This window comes from Ciconia boyciana, chromosome 3 (assembly GCF_034638445.1).
Source record: "Ciconia boyciana chromosome 3, ASM3463844v1, whole genome shotgun sequence".
In the NCBI taxonomy this organism is placed as follows: Eukaryota; Metazoa; Chordata; class Aves; order Ciconiiformes; family Ciconiidae; genus Ciconia; species Ciconia boyciana.
The window spans coordinates 94,740,327-94,764,827 of NC_132936.1; the positions used below are offsets into that span (position 1 = coordinate 94,740,327).

Below are 24,501 nucleotides of genomic sequence, written 5' to 3' on the forward strand. Positions count from 1 at the left end.
CGCTTCTGATACATGCACACAAACACAGCTTCACTTCTGTGCACTGCCTTGGATGCAATCTCACATAAAACACTTACAATCTGTGTAGCCACCTTATATTTGCAGGCAATGTGAGATTTTCATTTATTTTCTGTATTGGTTATTTATAGACCAGTGGTTCCCAAAACATCTTCAGCTGTGAGCTCCCCTTCTGACAGGACTGTGGCCTCAGAAGAGGTGTGAAGAGTTGGGTATCTTCTGGGGTGGTGGTTCCAGTTATAATTGCTGCAGCTGTCTGTGGCTGGTGCAGAATCCCAAGTGCTTGAAGCTTTCTTGATTGCACAAACACACTAATAATATCCAGGAGCCCAACTTGGGTGCAACTTTGTTGATAACTAGTGAGGCCTGAGTAGGACATCTTCCTGGGTCCAGTAACTCATCCCTGACAAAGAGCATCCCACCATTTTTTCAGAGCTGTGTTGTGGAGGTGGATGATTTCCTGTCTGCTGCCTCCTTCCACCTCCTCCCTGGCTTTGAGCTTGTTCCTCTCCAAGCTGGACTTCTGGCTGAGTCTTCCACAGCAGAAGTTACAGCTTAATTTCTCTGGCAAATCACTTAAATCCTAAATCAGCATTTAGGGACTGTTTGACTGTAGTGCTTCCCAATCCCAGTGAGTCATGTTGGTGACCTGTGTTTCTAACATGTCATCATCTGCAAATATTTATGGACTGCTCTGTTTTCCTCTCTGTCATGACATAATAATGAGCAACTGTTATGGATTTATATATGTGCTTGCATAATGAATAAATTCTGCCTTTGTATGTATTTTTTTTTTTAAAAGATGTGTTTAGGAATACCAAGAGGTGAGGCACTTCATCTTCAACTGTCTCTTTACAAGGAAGAGGTGCCTTTGCATTCTGAGAGTAACTGGATGTTAAGTAAATCAAAATCCACTTAGCTGGGAGGGGTGTTCCCTGGGGGCATCCAGTGGCAGAGCTGTGCCCGACTGAAATCCAGTAGCATGGCTGGTAGGAACTGAGACTAATGCTGTAGTTAATCAGCTATCAGGACTGTGGGTTTGGGAAAGCTCTCGAGGGAGGATTTGCACTTGAAAAGGAAGAGACTATTTCCCTCAAACCTAAATCTGGTTTGGAGGCAAGGTAAGCCTGAGGATGGCATCTATCAAAGATGTAGAGTTTGGACTATGGGGGTAGTTTGGAGACAGTGTGACTTGGTGCTTGCTGACCAAAAAGAAAACAAAAGGAAAACTTTGAAGCCAAAGAATTTGTCCATAGCTTTAATGTATTGTAGTGATTTACATCCCATGATTAACTCTGGTCATAGATCAATGGGCAACTTTTAATACCAATGTTGGAGTAAGTGAAGGAAAGAGGATGGAGGAAAAAAACCCACATGTGCACACACCCCCACACACACCAAACCCCCATCAAACAAGTGATGCAAATCCCTCACCAGCTCCTCCCTGCTAACCTGGAACCATAGCTGTCTACGCTAGCTTCACCAAAATGGTGACAGGTGGGGTTTTATACAACAGCAGTCAGGAGTATTGTTTTTAGAGAAGTGTAACGTTTCCTTATACTTGTAGTACATGCCTTAGTTCTTGCCTCATTGGATGTTTGTTCCTTTATGCTTTTATGCATGCTTTGTGTGAACTTATTTTTAAAATTATGCTATGTGCTGTATACTGATACAGACAGTGGTAAGCTTTGGATGCTCTTGAACAGCTGTGAAAAGAAGAACTTTGGGTAGTTCTGAAATTGTTTGTTGTTTTTCAAAAACAATTAACTTTTAAGATACTTTAAATCTGAAATAAAAACTTAAAGGCTACTCTAACTTTGTGTTGTATGAGATATACAAATGTGATACCTCTGGCAGTGTTTTGGGGTTATTTTTGTTATGCTCAAGTTTTTCATGTAACATCGGATGATTAGATTGAGCAAGTGGGATGATGTATGAAATCTTGGTTTTGATAGATTTCCAGAAGAAGCAGCCAGACGATGACTCTACTCCCAGCACAAGCAACAGCCAGTCAGATTTGTTCTCTGAAGAAACAAACAGTGACAACAGCAATACCTCTCTAACCACGCAGGCCGCTAACTCCAACCAGCAACTTTTGACAGAACTGAATGTAACTTCACCGAGCAAAGAGCAATGTAAGTGCACAAGTCCTAAGTGAGAGCAGAGGAGGCATTAACATTTTGGTTTTTTCTCAGGCTTATGTTTTATTGACTCCCTTTGGAAGTAAATGGCCTGTCTTTTGGGGCAAAGGGAAAGGTTAGAAGTTATTCACAAAATAGACGTTGATGGCTTTAACTGAAGAACAAGTTAAAAGGGGTCACAGGAGTTTCTAACTAACTTTAGAGCTGTTTGAATTGCAGTATACAATTTAACTACAATTTTGAGGCACTCTCATTTTGAGAAACTTTTTCTCACATTGCTGGTAAATTAATATACATATTCTAGGGTAAAAACCAACATCTTGTAAATTTTTACTTTAAAAGCTTTTGGTTTTTATAATAATTGCAATTGCACATAGCACTGACTGTAATGCATGTTTGTCTAGACTGCTGCTAGGTTACTTGCATAAAACTTAAGTTTCATGTGATAATCCATCTCTTCTTTCATGACCGATCTTTCTTCTTTATTGAACTCAGTAAGGCAAAAATTCTCCCTGAAGGTAAGCTAAGATGTTAAAGATTAGCAAACGCAGTGAGATAAAGTTGTCTTTCAAGTTATTCTAAACCTCTCTATATATTCTGTGTCTAATATATGGAGTTTTAAAATCTGCATTATATAACTTAAGCTCAACTGTGTAATTTGTAGCTTCATTTTCCTCCAACTGTAGCTTTATTTTGGAAGATGCTTTATGGAGAGAATCCTTGAGCTGAGTTTGCCTGTGCCTATTGGCTGGTAAATAGACATACACATTGCAAGAAAAACATGCTCATTTTTTAGTAGGGAATCTGCTAGAGCTGCTCTGGTCCTTGAACATCAAGGCAACTGCTGGAAATAACAATCCTGACAAAGCACTAGGACTAAAAAATCTTTGATATGCGACACCTTTTTCCAATTGTGTTAACTATTTGCATAGGATGGTTTTTCTGAGTTGCTGAAGTATTTGTTCTGTTTACAGGTATGTAGACTTTGCATATATATTCTTTTTACTTCTTGCAGATTGGCTGTGGACAAAGCATAGAGTGTCATTTTGGGATTGTGGTAGTTTATTAGACTAACTAAAATAAAATATTTAAATTGAATTATTGTTTTCTATCTGTATGTGAGAATATTGTCAGAAATACAGCAGGGTTCAAATGTGAGTGTTCTGATACCAGTTCTTGTAATAAGAGTAAACTTGCCATGTAACTCTTGTCTCTCCTTCGCATACACAGTTGCTGCTGACCAGCCATCATCTCTTCCTTCTGTCCAGCGCTTCTTCAGGGGAAACCTGTAGTCTGCTGTAAAAACAAGGCCTTAAAACAACCTTCCTAGAGAATTCAGCAAAACATTATGCTTCAGCAGCATGTTTGGGCCTTCACAGGGCAGGGGGCTTCAGCACCTCTGCTGGCTTATTAGCCAGGATCGACTATTTGGTGTTACAGGGTGCTTCTCTAGTGCTTACTGGGTCAGGTTTTCTGAAAATTTGTTCAGTTAGGAATTAAATTGTGTTACAACAAAGTGTTCTGTGGTGGCTAAGAAGGACGTGGGGTAAGTGGAAAGGTGATTACAGGGATGGGAAGGAAATTAAATAGTGTCCTTCATCCTGAATTGCTGTAAGCTTCTGAACATACACTGAAGGTGATGGATATTAGGCAGCACAGCCTGCAGAGCATTTGAAAGTATTACCAATAAAAAAAATTCTTTATGACTTCCTGCTGGGGTGATTTTAAGTGAAATACAGTGGAGAGATTTATTTACAGCTTGAGCTCTCTCTGTCTTCTCTCACATCCCCACTATCTCTTTAATGAAGCTTAATATCATTTATCAGAAATAATTATACACAGATGGAGCTTTTCTGATGGATAATGGCCTCAGCATGGAAGATTTTTTCCTGTAATGAAGAATGCCCAAACTTTAAATGTCTTTTTGATTTTAATTTGAGGGTGTCTCTTTCTGTGCAATATTTATTTATTTTGCAGCAAGTTCTATTAAGGCATGTACTGCTCTCATTACAGCTGTGTTCTTCAAAGACCGATATTTTGCAGTGCCATATGATGATGTACAGCTATGTGCTGTTCTGAATAGAATTGTGGTAATTCACCAGAAATCAATGGATCATTACGGTAATCCCTATCAAAGTGTGGAAAGATTGGAGTACTTGGGAAGGATTCTCATGGTGCATTCCACTCCCCTCTCTTTCCTTTCAAGCTTTTGAGAAGAGTCTCACATCAAGGCATTTGCCATAGTACTTGTGTCCATAGGGTAAACAGATTTGCAGCAAGTCGTTCAGGCAATTAACAAATTCCATTCGTGTTACGACAACTGAAGAGAACCATAGAAATCTCATGTGGTAAGGTTCATATTCTGTGGCAGAGAAAGTGAGGGGTTTTTTTTGTACTTGTTTTTGAGTAGCCATTTCCTTTTTTAACACAGAATTAATGATATAGGAGAGGAGTTCCTTGGACTGGATTTTGCAGGAATTCAGTTTGACAATATGCAAGTATTTCTGCCTTTTTTTGTTACTGTTTTGATTTTCTTTGAGATGCATTTGCATTCCTGAGTGTCTTATATACATAACCAGGTTGTAGTGACTTTCCATCTCCTTCCACCCTTAGTTGTGAACAATCAATCACCTACTCCATTGGCTGCTTTGCTGATTAATATCTCTCCCCCAGTAGTTGAAAGGTAGTTCTCAGTCTTACAGTTACAGTCAACAAAAATGTGTTAAAGATTTATGCCCAGAGGCAGTGACGCAAGCTTCAGGACTTTTTTTTTCCTCCTTCACATATGCTTTGTTTTTATGAAGTATTACTTATCACCAATTTCAAAAAAATGCTGTTGCAATTTAGGGGGGGGAATATTCTAAGAATTTCCCCCCTCCATGCTTCTTGAATTGCCTTTTTCTATCCAGAACCTTCAGGTCTCATCAGTTACAGTAAGTTTTCTTAAATAAACTTTTGCAGACAAGGAGTATATCGATATTGGTATAGCTTTACTAGGTCTAGAGTTGTATGGATTTTAATGATCTGTTTCTTAACAGATGGTTAAATCAGTCTAAATCTTGTTCTGCTGCTGCTTTATGTGCAGATAAGTTTCTCTGTTCAAGTTCTTGTATAGTTTTCATCTATTCTCATTTTTCCCTTCCATCTCCTCCCTTCATTTAGCAGGTCCTAATGGTAGTTATTTCAGTGTCAGTCACCATACGAGCCGGTTGCTCTGTCAAAAATTTCCTTTTCTTATTGGGTGCACAGGGGTTTTGTTTATTTTTAACAGACAGGAAAAAAGGGATTTGACAATGGCCCTCGCTTCTCTCTCTCCCTACCTCCAGCCACCAGCACTCTTTAAAATTTGAGCTTATTAAGGAAGGTTCTGTGTATTTTGGTAAAGAAAAGGTCACACTGCACATGGAATAATTTTGCTTAGTTTCAGGCCTTCATTGCTTTCTTTGGGGCTGTCGCATTATTTTTCTGTCACTATATGAGTAGACCTAAAGCTGATGCTGTGCAGGTTTAAAACTAACTGTGTTGTTATGTGACAGAAGAAATGTCGATGTGAACAACTCTGACTCTGGCAGCTGGATCAGATTTGATATTTCAGTAGTTCTTAGATTCGGTTGACATGATTTTATTTTAATTATGTACTTAACTCTTCCTGACCTCCTTGAATTAGCAAGAACCACAATTGAAAAAGGACAAAAGGAATATCTGATGTTTCTAGAACAGTTAGATGCTCTACATTTCTACATTGAAGACTTTGTAAGAAGATACACAAAGATCTGAGATATTGCTGTAAATGTCAAAAAATACACTGAAGATTTCAGCCCAGAAAGAAGGTGATGATCACTGCCACACCTTACCTCTGTGTGTGCTGAATTTTAGATGCCTAAATATGAATTTTCAGGACTGAATGTCTGTAAATTTTGGCTAGTTATTGTATACCCTCCAGAATTTGAACTGTTGCATGTCAAGCTAAGTGTTTAAAACATCGTTAGTTTCTCTCAAACACTTAAATTTGCAAGAAAAGTTTGAAGAATGCTTTAAAACTTTGTTTATTTTATTAAGCATTTGCATGTGCTGCAAGCACTGAAATACCCCCAATTATGAAGTTATTTTGGTGAAGTTACGTTATGTACATAGTGTACTACATCTGAGACAGAGATGCACCAGGCTTCTGTAAAAGATCTCTGGCAGAAAGGTGATTGTTTTTTCTACTGCAGCTATTGGATGTTTATACTCTGAATTTCATGGCTTGTTGAAGCATGACTGTGTAAAAAGCCACATAGGCTATAGTACTAGAAAAGTAATTATGTTTTTTCTGTCTTTGGAATAAAAAAAAAAAATCTTATGTCAGTTTTTTCAAGATAACCTGATGAAAAATGGATAAACAAGTGTATCCTTTCTTTCTTTCTTTTTTGTTGAATGGCCTTCTCTCTGACACTATGCAAGAAGTTTCTACCAATTTGTAATGACCTCACAGTTTTTGCATTTTGCCTGGGTTTGCAAGCAGTCAGAGATGACAGCTTTCCTATGTAAGCTCTGAAAATACTTCATATTTTGAATTATTATTGTGATACCCTTAATTGTGTTTTGTGCCTTTTAAGTAAGGACAGTCATTTTTAAAATGACAATTACTCTTGCATGTTATCCATTGCATACTTTTCTAAATGCCCTGGCTTTGAGAATTCAGTCGCTCATTGCAGTAGGAGTCAGTTTTGTACATCCTGTCTCTTTTTTTCTAATTATGGCTATGGGGAACTTTGTTTTCTGGCTCATCTCTGACTGAAAGTTACATGCACACCCACTTCTGTAAAGTACTAAATGTATAAACAAACCAAGCTAGCTGCCTATTTTTGTCTTGCTTGTCACAAATGGTTATAGAAAATAATTTACTTTGTTGCTAACCTGATTTATTCTTATACCAATCTGTGTGTTTTTCTCTGATCCGAAAGAATGCAGTAACTGTTAAATAATGCTAAGCTACAAAACTAGCCTACCTGACCCACATGATTTAGTATTGCAGTTAAACTTGTACCCAAACATAACTGAGAAAGCTGCAGCTAGGTGATGGTGCCGATGAATAATTCTAATTTTCCTTATCAACTCACAAGATTGTCATGTGTTCTTTCTTCTTGCACTCGGTTTTGTGTGTCTTTTATCAGAGCAAGAGCGGACACACCTCTTATATCAAAAAACAGCCAGGTGCATATTCTATATTACAGTCATCTTTGGATTTCTATGCTGCAGAATAAGAACTAGTTATTTTCTCAGGCTTTTTCTTTTATTAAGTTAGATAATGGTAAAAAGTGTTTTACATCTTAAGGGATTTTTTTTTAGCCTTGTTTTCATTAGATGCTATGTACAAATAGCCTTTTAGTACTGTTTTTAAAGTTAACATTAACAGTAATTCAGTTTTTCATTTGGATTATCATCAGACCTGGATTTCCTTGAACATTCATCACAATACATATCTTTTTACTATCGATGCAACCACTTTTTCTCTGGAAATTTGCAAGAATGCTTTCAAATATAAAACCAGATTGAGTTGTGGGGTATTTGAATTGTCTTTTGAGAAATGCCACTAGTATTATGTGCCAGTGCAGAACATACAGGCAGTTAGAAATTTTAACAAAACGGTGTCTAGTAGAAGTGTCTCCTTCATCCTCATTTCAGTGCATGAGGATCGATCTTTAAGTTTCAATCTGATCCCTACAGTCCCAATTTCATTTAAAGAACACTTCTGCCTCTTCTAACATCTTAACCAAAGATCTGGCACATAAATTTATGGAATGAACACTTCTTTCCACATCTGTGGCATGACAATTTTGAAACATAATGAAGACCAGCGGAATAGTACCACTGTTAATTGTTCCCTCTGATTTATAGTCACTTCACACTGCAGAGTAGACAGTGTATCCTAGGGCCCCATTTATTAAAGTGAAAGGACCCCACGGAACACGAAACAGAAACAGTCACATAAGAAAAATGTAGGTTAGAGCTGCAGAGCTATCAAGGCTACATAAAAATTATTTATAAAAAATATAATTTAACCGCTGGTTTCAAAAGCACATTTTTACACTTCAACTTACACCTATAAAGTAGGAAAGTATCATGTCTATTTTACAGATGAGGAAACTGAGGAAAAGTAAGTAGCAGAGTGAGACAATAGCAAGGAAAAAAGTGGGATCCGAATCCTGTCTCAATTTACTTTGTTATAGTTGTTAAATTTACCAGCTGTTCAGCAGCAGCAAAGCAGTCCAGGTTTCACTTCCTCTTCCAGAAGCTGCATGTAGATAAAAATCCAGAAAAATAAACAATGGCAGATTTGTAAAACTAGAATTTTAAAAGTATGTGTTTATATGTGATATAATCCTCTTATCTGTTTAGTAATGACATAAATTATCATGAAGCTTACCCATTCTGCAGCAAACAAGCAACTCTGAAGTGCTGTAAAGTTATTTTGCTTTTTTTTCCTTAAAGAGAGTGTATTCTGTCTGTGCAGACTGAATTTAGAGATTTATGTTCCCGTTTGTTTATGTATTGGTGTTTGTAATCAATGACTGTTTTCAAACTCAATTGTGTAGATTAATTAGATTATGCCTTTACCAATTCAGGAAATGCACAGCTAGATTACTGGTTTGGACAGGTTTCCAAAGGTGGGTTCTGTCCTGTATTGCAAATAGCCATGAAATTCTCCCTGTCCTGGCTACAACACTGTCGTCCAAGGAAATTCAGCTCTTATTTATTGCCCTCTTCCAGCCTGTTGCATGCAGGGAGTTGCTGTGCTTTTTCTGGGAAGGACCCATCACAGTACTGAAAGCTCAAAGCAGCATTCAGATATGCTTATGTCACTCTGATCAAGTGTTAAGGAGCTTCAGGCTCCTTCACTTATTTTCCATGTTTGTTCATTATCTGGCTTGCAGTTTTTGTGTTATCTGTAATCATTTCAGTGTATTATTGTCATCTTAGGCTTTGTACTCTTGTACAAGCTTGGTTTCATTCCATTCTGCATCTCTTCCTCTGCTCAATAAGTGCTTTCAAGTGCTGTTCAAATATACCTGACACATGTACTCTTAGTTCAAGCCTAGCCCTTCCTCAAACTGCAAAAAGAGGGGGGGTTACCCTAATATTTCACTTTCCTGCACAGGAAGTTCTGACTGAGTGGAGTCACTTCACTTCATAAAGACTTCAGGAAGGGGAAACAAGAAGTTCCCCTGAGTCAGGGTATGTCCTGCAGGACGGGTGCTACTTGGCAATTGGTACGGTCTTTCAGGAAGGGGGGTAGACAATGCAGAAAGACATTCTAAAGGCCAATTTAAATATATAAAAATTGTAATAGTCTATAAGAGTAAACAATAACAATATTAACGTATATCTAGAAATATAAATAATACATAAAATTTTACTACTTTAGAGAGTTAGCAGAGAAACTGGTTTTGAACTTGTTTTTCCAAATTGATGTATTTAGAGTACAATTAACAGTAAGTCACAGAAAGCTAGGGATATCAGAAGCCAAAAACATAGCAGCTACATTAACCAGACCTTTTGTTTTAATATATGGTAATGTTCAAGTTAAAGGATCTTGGTTTGTTCTTTATTAATTCTGTGGTTGAATTTGCAAACTTGCTGATTCTCACAATTCTCCTAATTTCTTCAGTAGCTTTTAGTATTTTTGCGTTTTTAATCATCTTCTCTTGGGATTACATTATTGCTGGGCAGTGGCTGCTTTTGTTTGGAAGAGGAGTTGCAAGCCAGAAACCACACGCTGGAAAAAAATAGGAGCAGAAGCTATTGTTTAATCTGTTAATTGGATGTAGAGTAGAAAGATATCTTTATTCGTCCATTTTAATCTCTTGTTTGTACTGAGAAAAAATATCAGTCTTGCAGCCCTGTGGGTTATGTTAGAAGCTAGACATGTGGCCTTTCACTGCACTGAAGTGTTTTATGTACCACAGTTAAATTCCCTTGAAACACTTTTTTTTGGGGGGGGGAATGAAGGTGCAGATATATCCTGAATCATGCTAAGTAGTAAGCCTACCTTTGTGTGTAGCCAAGAAGGACTGGTGTTCTACTGTTATGTGACTTCCCTTTTCTTTCATGCAGAATTTTTATCAAAGCTGTGGGAAATATACTGCCGTGTTTCAAATAATACAAAGATGCTTGTATTAGCCGTTATGTATACCAAAAGATTCAGCATAATGACTTCCACGTAGAATTGCACAGTCAAGCCCATACTACATAGTATTGAATTATGCATGACATTTTTAACGGTGGAACAAAAACAGTAGCAGAAGGAGGTGCTGCAAAGGACATGCAGCCTTCGCTGGTTATTAGGCACTGGTGTACGTGCATGCAAATGCCAAGATATTCTTTGTTGAAACTCTGGTGCTGTGCTGTACAAATCCAAGCGATATGAAAGTAATACCTAATGAGGGAAGATTAAATAAAAGAAAAACTGACACAGGGAAGTGTAGATTACATACCAACTTACTGTACTTCAGAGAGTGAGAAATAAAGATCTTATATTTAGTATCAACTGAAAGTATCAACTAGTGTAAATATTTACTGTACAATAATTGCAAGGATTGGTCTTATTTGATAGTCCACAGTGATGATGCCTGTCAATATCTATTCAGTGAAAATTGGGAGAATGTAACTAAAATTATTTAAAGAGCAGCTACTGCATCTTAAGAGGCAGCTGTGGTCTAAAGTCAGTTCATTGAAATTCCATACCCTGTTGTGTATATTTTGATATATTCCACATCCTGTTGTATATATTGTTTACCTAAATTCTATATTGAAACCAAATACTATATACTTGGTCTTTGAAAGTTGAGACTGACTTAACAGACCTGCTGTGTTGTTTTTTGCATATCCAAAAGGTGTCAATGGAAAACTTGGTAAGGGTTCTGTTGCAGTATTGATTTTCTTACCAAAAGCACCAAGCCCTAGACTAGGCATTTTTCTGAGCCTTTTATGATAGCATTACTAACATAGATCAAGCTGATATTTTCATTTTTTTATATTCTAGCCTAGAAAAAGATAAGTTGTAAAAATTGATTTGAGCTTACTTGACTATTTCTGGTTGTTGCGAGGTGGTGGTTGCTTGCCAGTGCTGTCAGGCCTGGAGCGGGCACCAACCTGGTGCCTGATCCAGGATGCTTGACCCGTCCATCTGGGATGTTTTCCTGTTGGCCAGGGAAGGCACCCAGCCCACGCCTCCCACTCCTCCTCACTGCGAAAGCAAGCCTGGCTCTTCTCACATGCAGACTTGACTCTGCAGAGAGGTCCCCACCGCTCCCCTCCGCTTCCCTGTGGAGTTCAGCCATTTCTCACCGACTCCCTGCTTACCTGCCTGCAAAATCCAGCCGTCCCTCACAGCACTGTCTGTAACTTCTGCCATCTCCTTATGCTGTTGCCAGTCACACGCAGCCATTTCCTAGGTTGTGTTCGGTGGTTTCCCGTGTCCTGTTCACTTAGGTTAACCTCAGGCCAGGCCCTAATGAGTGGCCGTAGTGTTTGCCTGCAGGCCAAACGCGGGCTCCTTGGCCTTTGTAACCACCCCCCCTTTGAAGGTTACCTGTTGTATAGTTATGAAATGGTGTATGTTGCTGGAGGGACTTTTTGGGGGAACAGAAAACTCAAGAAGTTTATCAGTCCTTCTCTGGAAAACTGAAAGTGTAAAACTTGAGATCTTTGCTCCCAAGTGTGTTTCATTGAAATCAAATGCACTGAAATAATTTCCTCACATCTTTCTCTCCCGATTGCAGAAGTTTCTTTTCTTTTTTTGTAGTGTTACAATCCTATGAGTTTTACAGGGTAGACAAAGTTACCCAAGACCTGATACTGAAAAATAGAAATGAAAGAAAAACTTGAAGGGGAAGCATCTTGGAGGGAAGCACAAAAAAACAGTTTACTACCAGGCCAGACTTGAAAATATTTGAAAAGAGAAAAACATTGCAAACACCACAGTGCTCTTTTCCAGATATGCAAAGACTGAAAAAAAAAAAAAAAAAAAAAAAACAGGGGAAAAAGTATTTTTCAGGGCATGAAGACTTATGTTAAAGGTTATCCTGTCATACTAAGCTCTGTTGTATTGCCAGCATAGTACTACTGTATCACCAGCAGTCCAGTGCAAACTTGATTATTGGTATTTTGATAGCCAAGCTCTACTAGATCCAACTTAATTTCTGGCTCTCTAGCATCATCCAATTTATAATATCCAATTATCAAAGCTATGATGTGTTATTACCACTGGTAATGCTACTGTCAATTTGTCTTGGCTTCACTATATGGGGTTTGGTTTTTTTTATTTATTTAATTTTACTGCAAGTCGCTGAGTACACTCAATTGGTTGCTATTTTAACAAGATCTCTGGAGAACTCTTCAACGATGATGCATGTTAAGAAAAAAGCCAGAAAGCAATTTACTACCAAGCAGATACCAGATGAGTGGGCAAAAGTCCAGAGTTCAACAAAAAAAACCTTAAACATGGAAAGAGTTTGTTAGCATATGCTTGTGCCACACTTTGAAAACATAATGAGAACAAGATAAGAGGCAAAGTTGTTATCTCACTGGAGTCAGTGACAAGGTTTCTGTTGACATCAGGGAAGCGATCACTTTGTCCCTTGCGTTACTTGTGGGTTAGTTAGACACATTTCTAGCTTTGTTCCGACATAAACAGTACCTTTGTCAACACTGGAAAAATTGCAATTACAGTGTGTATTTTCCTAAAACTGCCTCTTGTAATATTTATAACGTATAACATAACTTGTCTTTTTGTCCCAACTTCTCATCTGTTTTTTCAGTGCAAGACATACTCGGATTTGACTGGGAAAGAAATACTGAGAATAGTAGACTACTTCCATATGTGCTTTCCAAAGACAAGTGCTCCTCAGCGTTTTATATTCCTAAGTATAATCTTGATGTGCTTGTAAATGTTAAATATAGGTAGTATTTTGAGACATATGATCTTCTCTGTTTCCAGGTGGGCCATGCACAGGTACAGCTCATGCCTCGTTAACCACACCAACCAAAAGATCTTGCGACTCAGGTATGTGTGTTGTGGGGTCAAGGACTTAGATTTTGCATTATATATAGCTCTATGGTGATAGTTTAATAGTCAGCGGTAGTAACTATATCTGGCGAATGCCAAATGAAAGTAAATATTGTTTCTTTACTGTCAGAAATGTATATATAAGAGGATTTGTATGGCAGATAGTTCATCTCAGAGTCCTGTTAAACGTAATTCCATAAATATACTATGTTTTCAGTTAATCTTTGTAAACATAAGCCATACAGGAGTAATCGGTTTGATTTAATTCTAGTGATTGTGATAGTGTTCTGGAAATCCCCCCTTTAAATGCAAAGTATTGAGTAGAAAGCTGGAGTATATTGACTTTACTTTCCCTGATTGAAGATGCAGTATAGACAGCTGATGTTTGCATTGAGACTAAATTTCACCTGCTTTGGGTCCTTTCAATGACTTTATTTCTACATGGAGGGTATAGATGGATGATGTCTCACAGAGCTAGTGTTAGTAGTGACATGTTAGGTCATTGCCAGGCTGAAGTTGCCGCTTCTGCAGCAGATCTGTCATGAAGAATCGTGTGAGCGCTCATTCCGGCAGGCAGCCAAGTTAACCTGCATTGGCTCTGAAAAGACTTTGGTTTTGCATGGATTAAGGAGAGCTCATATGATCCTTTCCACTGTGGGAAGCCATAACCTCCTGTGGGGTAGCAGTGGCAGGCGTCTAGGTAGTGGTAATGTTCTTGCAGTCTGTGTTTCCAAAACAATTTTTGCCTATATTTGCATTTATGTACCAATTGAGCTATATTGAGTGTGCAGAAAGGAAGGGTATTCCTGTTTGATTAAGGGCTCTTATTCTTTCAGGAGTTCAAGGTATATTTCCTCTGAAGTCATTCTTTCAAAAAGTGTTTCAAGTTACCGTATATTTAGCTGAACTGTAGTTATTCCATATCTGCATGTTGTTAGCTTGCAGTGATGATGCAAGTTGGCTTGGTCTACAGTGAAGGAAGGTTAAAGAGAAGCTACATTACCTTGCACTTGGTGCAAGTACAGACCTCTCAAGTAACGCATTATAATCTGTGATGATGCTGTAAGTATTGTTTGCCAGAGAACTCTGAGTGTGGCACTGGAAGATACTGGATCCAGCTTCTCCGGAATAGGAAGACTGTGGGTTTTCTTTTCTACATAGCCATGGAGGTGTACCTAAACAAGACAGAATGTTTGCCACTGTATCCCTTGCAAACTAATCTGCTTTGCTCAGGCTATTACTAAATTATATTTTCTTTATACGTTAGCTGTTGTAATGTTTAACTCTGGTTTTCATTGCAGGGTAATTTAAAAGCTTTCTGTGATGCTATAGATACTGAAAACCGAGAGTACTATATGAATATTTTAGAAAAAGTGCTTTTGATTAGCAAAAAGGCAAGTAAGTCCGCTATTTAGAGTGTCAAATGGCAACAGTAAAAGCTCCTTAGAATAAAGCCGATGAAGCTACTAGACATGTTGAAAAATATCCATTAAATGATTGGCTAACTTTGCTCAGTAGTTCTCTTATTTTCAGTTTATGCTAATGTTTGGTCCCTACATGCTTGTATGTTAATCATTTGGTGTGTTTAACAAGAAAATAAGGAGATCTTCTTAATTTGATGCCACAAGTTTCGTCTTCAGTCAACTAAACCTGATGATTTTATATTACCTCATTTTCTCCCAATGCTTTTTACATTATTTGCTCAGTGATCTGCATATTTTGTTTGTAGTCCCTTACACTAATAAACCTGTTACCAGGAGGTACAGATTTCGTCTCCAGAGCTTGAATTTTCAGCAAACTTTCATTTTTAAAAATAAATTACCATGTTTTCAAAGTCTGCATTTGGGAATCCAGATAAATATGGGAATTTGGACAAGAAAATACTGGCTACAAAATATCACCCAGAAATGGTGTGACATCTTCAGGCATAAGCAGCAGACTATGTAGCTGAATTTTTCACACTACATTCACTTCAACTTAGTGTCCCTTCCTAGGAAGCTATTTAAGTGATACAAGCAATATTTGTCAATACTACACATTGTGTAGAAGCCTCTTTTCTGTAAGTATTCTACATTTCTTCTGCTGGAAGTGCATTGAAGGAAGAATGTTTTGGTGGAATTCGTCTGTGTAATTTTTTTTCCCCCCTTCAAGCATAGTTGTTCCCTAAAGTCTGCCATATATCAGCATTTGAGACCGAAAATTAGAAAGTTGACCTAGTTATCTTGTATGCAGGTTTCCGTCAGGAAGATATTAAGGAGGACATAAACCTTTCATATTTTATTAGCATTAATGTAGCCATTGAAAAAAGATCAAAACAATAAATCTGCCAAGACTCAGGAAAAGTTCTCTTACAAAAAAAAAGAGTTTTTACCTCATGCACTTGTCAACTTGCATGCTGGAGGTGTTCCGATAAAAAATTGTATTGTGACACCAAATAGTGGGGTTTTTCCTTCTCCTGTTCACCAGAATCATCACTGTGGTAAAAGTATTTCTATTCCAAAGTGTGCCCATAGGACAAGGATTATAATGAAAAGAATGAGTAACACCTTGCAATCATTAGTTTGGATGTTGCCACAAAGGTTTTTGAGAGCCAGCGGTCTGAAGATTTTATAGGAAAAAATATGGGACTGTGTGGCCTTGTGTATAGCTTTTTATGTATTTTGATTTGTTTCTTAATGGTTAGGTAATGTTATGATTGACGGCAGATACTTTGAGGTGTACTCTAGTCAGTAGGGCATCCAGATTCCATGTATATTGGGTGCCCGTGTCATGAAAGCACAGGTCCAAGTGGTCCAAGTGGCATATTACTCTTCTTTTTCTGCTGTACAAGTTAAAGATGATTTAATACACAATTCTAAACAGCCAGATTTTAAAACATTTTCACGCAGCTTAAAGAAACCTTGAAAAAATCGGTGGAACTGCGTGAGTGCGCTCAGTTAATTTTTAATTGTGCGATAGAGAGAGTAGTAGAAATAGGCAGATAAAATGCAGTAATGATACAATCAATTCATACATTGTATCCATAAAGTCAGTGAGTTTTTAAGTACTTCATTTCTCAGTAGCAGTTCATGAGAAACGTGCATCTTTAATATTCTGTATAGTTATATGTGCAGATAGCTCACATTTTATGAGGATATCAGTCCTAGATGGGTGTGGTGGTATTTGTATTGTGTGAGATTACAGTATCTGTCTCATTGCTCTATGCTTTTCCTAGTTTGAAATTGGAGTCTAGGAGATGCAAATAATTATTCTGCTGCTTGAGCAAAGCAGTTAAGCAGGTGTATGGTCCTTTGTGAAGTTTCGGGTTTATTGATGTTCTTATCCTAAGTCTTGTGCTTGATTGTAGCAGTGCCAGAAATCTAAACGCTTTGAGGCTGAACCTATACAATTTGAGAGGACAGCCTTTTAGGAGTTATAGAAAGGGCAGGTTGCGGAAATTGAAGTACACAAATTTTCAGCCAGAGCCAAAACCAAGAAACCATTACTTTTGTATGATCATTTTTATCAATCTTTATATGTTGAGTAAGGGCAAAAAGACCTGGTACACCACTAATCAGATTTTTTTTTTAATTGCTCTGAAGTGTTAAGCCCCTGAGCAAAAAATGTACAAAAGATTATTGAAGGGGGTTTATAATATTAAAACAACTTTGAGGTATGTTTTTCATTGGTGTTCCAAGGGACTTTTAAGGTGTTCTTTAGTGTTTGACTTCTGGAGGGCATTGTGTTAGAAATCCAACCTTCTTGGAGCTCTCTCACCAACAGGCAGGTGATGACAGAACAGCCTTCGAGCAGCATAATAAATCACCCAGCCCTGGCAATAATAGTGCCCATTAGGGACATTCCTTTTCTTTTTTTTCCCCCTGCTCAGTTTCCAGCTGTACTAATAGAACAGCGCATCAAACAAGGCTGTAAATAAAAGTTATAACCTAATAGGTGGGTGCTGAAGTGGAACGGACAGGAGCTGAGGCATGGAGGCCTTATTACTGCTCATCAGCAATTATAAACAGGATGAAGTGTCTGGGACTTGCACTGATGCAGCAAGAGCTAATAGAGGCTGGGAGATGACACCGTACCATGATCAGATGATGTATTTTGATGGGTTTTTACTATCTCATCTTATTGCCTATTTCTGTGGTGTGTTGTATTATCTGTTCTGTGCTTCCGTATCTATCTGGATGGACAGATTGGTTTCCTCTCCTGCTCAAAGGAGCTTAAGCACATATACTTAAGCTTGCTTTTTTGCACATACACTTTGCATTAGTTGCCAGTACTGGTTATCTAAGAGCCTTTGCAAAGTGTTATGATTATTGTAGATTAAAATCCTCCTAATGGTAAGGATCATGATAGTTGTATCTGTAAACAAATTTAAGGACTTGCTGCAATTCTAGGATTTATTTTCACTCTCACCTTGTTCAACTTTACAAAATCACCCTCATTCATTAAAAATAGTGGATATGGTCACCTGAAGTATCTTTGACAGTAGATGCGTCCTATGCGTTTTAGACTAAATGTGTTATAACCAGTGCGGTTGCAGAATCCAAAGAGATGGGCTTGGGGTCAATATATCAAAAAGTTTGTTAAAAGTCAGCTATAGCTGTGATGATCCTTGCCTCTGAGTTATAAAAACTTCAGCTGTTCCTGGGAAGGTTTTTAAGAGCTTGTTAGCACACAGTAATTGGTAATATTCACAAAAAAGTCTTTCTTGATCTTTTATCTATCACAGAGAGTCTAGCACATTTCTGTGCTAGACATCTAAATCATCTCTTTACTAAACCATAGTGAAAAAAATGCCTTGAAATTTAGCCTGTACTTGCTTTAATCTAAAGAGAAGTTTTGCAAGCATCTTCATAGTTCATACATTAATCACTCATGCTGTTTACTTCTGAAGAGAATTTTCTTCTGAGTAGTGGAAAAAATACAACATTCAGAAGTGAAAAGGTATGCAGCAGCATGACAGCATGTGAAAACAGTGACTCCTATCCTTGTCTATTCAGTACAGCCAGGATAAAATAAATAGATTATTTTTCTATCATCTTATGATATTAGGACAGGAATACTTACATCTGCCTGTGTTAAAGTACACTAAACTGAGATGAATGGAAACTCATCCTTTTCATAGTTGGTATTTCTTTGAAATTAACTTTAATACTTACTGGTTCCCAGGTGTTCCTTTCCTTTGCATCGTTCATAAAGCGAGGAACCTAGACAGTTGAAGTGGCCAAAGGGACAAAAAATGTAATGTGACTGTGGAAGCCCTATTTCACATGCTGCATAGATGAATTAGAAATACCTACAGACAGTGTTTTGAAGGTGTTTATAAAATGCTCTAGTAATTCCTACTTAGGAATAACTCGTTTTTCTAATCAATCTGCTGAAGTCATTCATGAAAGGATTTCTAGCCTTAAGAAGTAAAATTACTGTTATGGAATAGGATAAGTAGATGAATATGTTAATTTATGTGCTTATTAATGTTTCTCATTTTATAGCATTGTATTCCCCAAAATTGCACTAACTCAGATTAATTCTCTTAAGAGCACGTAAGGCAGTCACATACGATCTCCATGTTACTAATGCATCCTTTCTAAAGGCAACAGAAAGACCTCAGAAACAAGAGGATTGCTGCTTTCTCATTGTGTGGTATATCAGTGTATCTTTGTAGTAAGCTACCTTGTGCAGAAAGCGGGGTTTGGTGTATGCTCGTGTGAGTGGCAGAAATGTGTACCAGTTTAAGTAGATTTTGGTTATACAGGGGTGCATAGGTTATGAGAAAAAAGCTTTTCCTCCCTTGTGAGGAGGAAAACGAACCCCAGCACAATAGAATTAAAAAATAATAATCAAAATGTGTCTGTGGATGGGGAGTAAGGTTCTCCTGGCCTGTATAACCTCCCAGCAGGTGCTGAGACACACACCTCTGTGTACCTCATAATACTCCCAACTATCTGAGATCAGTACCATGTTGTCAGTTCATTCAGAGTCTAAGTTTTCAAGTCCAGCATCCTAATAGAGAATGTCCTCCAGGTCCTTAAAACTGTTACTCCTACTGCCTTTATTTATCCTCTTAAATCACCCAAATTCATCTTCTTTTATCCTTTGTGCTGTTCGGATATGCCCTTGAACCTTTCTCTTTTATTCTTACTTCACCAAATAACCTGTTTAAGACTTTTTTTGATTACTCGTAAGTCTATTCCTCAGCTTTCACTTGTCTTCATCTCTTTTTGCTGCTCTTGTTTCAAATTTTTCATCTCTCTTAATTTCCATATCCTGAATCCCATTATGAAAAAGACCACATTCAAAGTAGAACAACTTTGAGGAAAATGTGCTTAAGTTAAGAGGACAGGATGATCTCTTGAGAGGAGTTCACATTGAATTGTAAGCCAGTAGGAAAATTATTTTGAATGTCAAATTAAAGGTAGTACCAGATGATAGGAGAATAGTAAACACTGTCTCTGGATTAGCTGCGTTAGGAGGAGTATAGCCGGCAGATCAAGGGAAGAGATTTTTCCCCTCTAGTTGGCACTGGAACAGGTGCCCACAGAGGCTGTGAAATCTTAGTCCTTGAAAATTTTTGAACATGGACTGGACCAGGCCCTGAGCAACCTGATCCAGCTTTGATGTTTACTCTGCATCAAGCAGGAGGCTGGACTGGGTGACCCCCAGAAATCCCTTCCAACCTAATTTTTTCAATGACACTAACAGAAAACAAATATGATCTGAGTGATTAAAGGTATTTAGTCCAACCTCAATAGCATTCATAGCACCTAATGAGAGCTGAGGCAGGTAGGCTCTAGAAGTACAGGCGAGCGTTTAGTGTCTCAAGCGTTGCAGAGAAGAGCCAGGAGAGAGACTCTTGGAAAGGTGGGAGAGCTGGGATGGTCAATGCAAAGCAAAGAGCTGGGAGAATGGTCCTTGCAGCAGGATTCTCAGTGGCCATAAGCAGGATAAGTGAAATGCACTTCGGTAAATAAGATACTCTCCTGCTGCCCTTATTGCTTTCTCACTACTTTTTCTCTATGGTCTGATAGGTGGTTTTCGGTCTGGTCGGTGAAATTCTTGCCAAATACAAAATTGTATGTTTTTAAGATCATTATCTTTTAAAATTCAGATATGACTGCATCTTTGTATTAAAGTCTTAAGGAATTATGACAAAGGATTAGTCCTCGAATTTGTTGAAACAGGAGAGTAAATATATTATTCTTTATGTATGTTTTGATTAAAAAGAAACAACTTTACCCTGAATATTTTTTTAGTGGTTTCATGCTGTGTTTAGTTTTCAGAACTATCAGGATCTCTTTGATCAGTTAACTGACCTTTGACAGTAGGTTATTATTACATAGTTATTATTAGAGAATATACATCTATTAAGCTTACTTGGCTTTATGCTCCCAACAGCTCTGAATTCCTTGTTTCATTACTAGCATCCACCCACAGACTGCTGGCAAGCCATTCCCAATTACAAAATTGCAGCTCATAACTTTAAATAAACCGCATCTCCATTAGTTTCAAGGGCAAAGAAATCAGGGTTACGTCTTGCATTTCCCACCTACAACCCCTTCCTAAAATTAATAAAAATATATATTGGAACAGGATTTGGGGATCTTAGGGCTTGCTTTAATTTCGATTGGGCTTGCCCAATAGCAAGACAATATAGAGAATGTTGCAAAGAACAGTTGAGATCATTAACTTCAAAATCTGTGAGGAACTCTGCTCCTGTCAGCCTGAAGAATTGAATTGATTTTACTTCAGTGTGTTGCAGTCAGCACCTTGATCTGATCTGTACAGATCAGACAACTTTCTTACTGGTATGCTTTAGCAAATGAGACACAGCTTTTTATCGTTTTGTTATTTTATTGCACTGGAGGTTTTTTAACAAGTTCAGCATTAAATAACTGGCCTGAAATATATTTAAAAAACACATAGCCACTTATATTTGCTTTTTGATATTTTATTTTTTCTTACTATCTTAAATTAAAACACACGTAAAATGCAGGGAGCTAATCCATGAACCTGTTACTGCTGTACTTTCTGATGTGAAGGCAGTGCCCCAAAGGTTTCATCTGACTCTTGGTGAAGGCCTCTATTCTGACTAATGATTTCAGTGAGCATCAGACAGCTTTTAAGTACAAGTTTTCACTGTTTTCCATTTAGATATTAATTTTTATAAGGACCTTAATAATATATGGAAGTAATTTTAGAGTCTCTTGGAAGTTATGCTTAAGTCTGTTGAGCATACACAGGGGGAAGTGTATCTTCCTACTAAGTGAAGGTTTTATAAATATTTGTATGTTCACTGAATTGTCATGCAAACAAGTTACCTCTTTTTCCTATTACTGTTCCAAATTATTTTCCATAACACAAACTTCAGGGAATAACTAATGAAACAACATCTTGGGGCAGAAGAGGGTTGAAAAAGAGCTGGATGTAAGATACAAGACAGCACATGTACTGTTGCATCCTCTGAGTTTCATTGATCTGTTCTACCTCTGCCTTTGTGTAGATCTGGTCTTTGGTTCCAGTTAGTGTAGATGCTTCCCAAATATCTCCTTTCAAAACAGTAAGAGCTGCCCAGTAAACCAGCTTGATTTCTGATGTATTGTGGACAGCAATCAGGTGTACAGAAATTGTCTTCTATGTCAGGGCTGGTTGTTTTTTCCCCACAAAAATTGCTAGAAAAAGTAACACAATCAAAATATAAACTGATTTTTAAGCTTTATTTAAAATAACTGAATCAAAACCAAGTGTTTTTTGAGGATAGATTAGCTGTACATTTCAGAACCTACTCTTAATGCATTCAGTAAATTTTTTATCAAAATACAAGAGCACTTAGATTTTTTTCCTTAACATTAATCAGTTACAGTCCTTGGAATTATAGTGTCTCATTGCAAGATTTCTGTTGCTAATGGCATCACTGAGGTTCTGCAGTTAATGACAAATAAGTTTTTTGAAAGATAAATATTGAAAATATATTTTTTTTCACTGCTAGCAGGCGAGAGTTCTTTACAATTCCTCTTCTGAATCTGTGTCTTAGCCTTGGAAAACCCTCATTACACCAATGCGGGGAAGGGTGTACTAAGAAAAACTCAGTGTATGAATGAAAAATAACAGAGCAAGTAGTTTCTATATAGAACTGGTTTTAGGCTATTAGTTTGAAGAATTACCTTCCTGGATACTGTATACCATCTGATTGATGAGGACGTAGCTGGAGTATACTACTAGGGTTTTGAAGCAGAGCAGCACCACTTATTTATGCACTCTTGAGCTGACTAGCCAATATGCAATATTTATAGCATTATCTATTCTTGTTAATCCAGTATTAGAGAATTTCACAAAGCATAAGAGGGCTCTCATTAAAGTCAGAACCCCCCCCCCCCCCCGAATGTTGCTGAATGCTTTAGAATTTCCCATTTTACCAGAACCAGTGTAAGCTTATTTGTATGTTTGTACATACATATTCATATATGTAAATATATGTATTTGAATACTGGTAAGTAGTCTTCAGGTGCTGTGGAATGGCCAGGATGTTCATGATTTGCCTTCATAACTTTTTCATCATGTATACTCCTGTCTTACAGCTTTTTTCTTCCTTCTTGTGTTTCTGTTCTTCTATTTAGCTATCTGTATTTCTGCATTATTCCTTCACTTAATAATCCTGTTCTGATTATTCAGGCCACTTATGATATCATTTGTTCTCCAACTTTAACTGTCACCAGAATCTGCCTTTGTCCCTCTCCCAACCCTAACCCTATGCTGCTAAAATACATAATTTAATAATGAGAAAGTAAGTTCAAATTGACACCTGTAAAATATTGTTTTGAAAACTGGTGAGTTTAGCGTTGTGGCCTTTTTTTTCTCTTCTGGCCTTTTCAAGCTTCATTCTTCATAATAGTCTGAATATATGAAGGGCTTGAGATGCTGTTTGTCAGCTATTAAAAAAAAAACCACCACCACCCCAAACAGCTTCCCTTAACATCCTTAGAATAGTATCAAGCTTCTACGCTGCATAAATTGCTCCCAGTAATCAAGACAATGTGAATTCAGTCTCATGCCTGCACACACTAGCAGTCGCTATCTGTGTATGATTTTGCTGTCAGCAGCTGTTTTTAAAGACGTTCTGCAGCTGCTTACCCTTGTAGCAAGAGATGGGCAGCGAGCACCAGGCCGAGTGCTCAGCAGGACTGTCCATCCTGCGCTACCTCCACAAACTCGTCTGTTGTTGTGGGCTCCAGAGGTTTACAGACTTGGCCCGTTGGTGTAATTCAGGAAAGGAACCCCATTCGCCTAGTCTTCTAAATAAACAAGGTCCTTCTTTCAGTCAGCAGCAATAGGGGTGGCCATTCCCTTAGGAAATGTTTCAAGTAATTGAAATGCCCTAAGTTAATCCATCGAAGGAACTGTACAGTACAGGTGCCTGAATACATTTAAATATGTACTTGTTTGAATCAGTTGGGTATATAAGTAAAAATGTTTGAGAAATAAATGCATATTTCCATTAACTAAAGACATGCTGACATCAGAGAGCATGGGGGGAGTAATGCAAGAATTTAACTATAAAACAGATGTAGTACAGGAGCCTAAATATGAGATGAAAACTAATTAGCTTTTCACTTAATTTAGCAATTATGAAATTTATTGACAAGAAAGGATAATAGGCATTTTCACACTTTTTCTAATTATAACTTAGCTAAAATGCATGCAGTAGGCTATGTAGCTCACTATTTGTGATACAGTTTTCACCGTGCATTTCATTCATCTGGGTTACTGGCACTAGATTAGGCTCTTCCATTTCATTAGAGATGGTAGTCAATAGCCTCATTAAGTTACACTGCAGTACAGTATACTTCCTTTTTGGTGGACAATAGTACCAACAATACAGGTTCAGAGGAAAACAAAAAATGTGAGAGGTAGGAAAGAATTAGTATATAATTTTTTTTATTATTATTTTTTTATTTTCCCATCCATGGACCTCGGAATTACAGAATGGCTGAGGGTGGAAGGGGCCCCTGGAGACCATCTGGTCCAACCTCCTTGCTCAGAGCAGGGTCACCTAGAGCAGGCTGGGGGCCGTGTCCAGTCAGGTTTCAAGCACCTCCAAGGATGGAGCCTCCATAACCCCCCTGGGCAATCTCTGCCAGTGTCGGGTCTCCCCTACAGTAAAAAAGTATTTTCTTACACATAAGTGGAGGAATGTTACTAAAATTACATGATTATGCTTCCACATTTTGCTTTTTTCCTGAAGTCGTCTGCCAGCAGTAATACATGCATTAATACTCATTCACACACATATAAAAATTTTAA

General features: G+C 37.8%; 1 protein-coding gene across 1 annotated transcript in view; it reads left to right on the top strand.

Moving 5' to 3' along the window:
• ZFAND3 (zinc finger AN1-type containing 3) overlaps positions 1-24,501 on the top strand; it is a 146,439-nt gene that overhangs the window by 92,506 nt on the left and 29,432 nt on the right. Inside the window, exons 4-5 of the mRNA XM_072856700.1 lie at positions 1,974-2,153; positions 13,141-13,206. Coding sequence (XP_072712801.1) covers positions 1,974-2,153; positions 13,141-13,206 — 246 coding nt within the window. The remainder of the gene's footprint in view (positions 1-1,973; positions 2,154-13,140; positions 13,207-24,501) is intronic.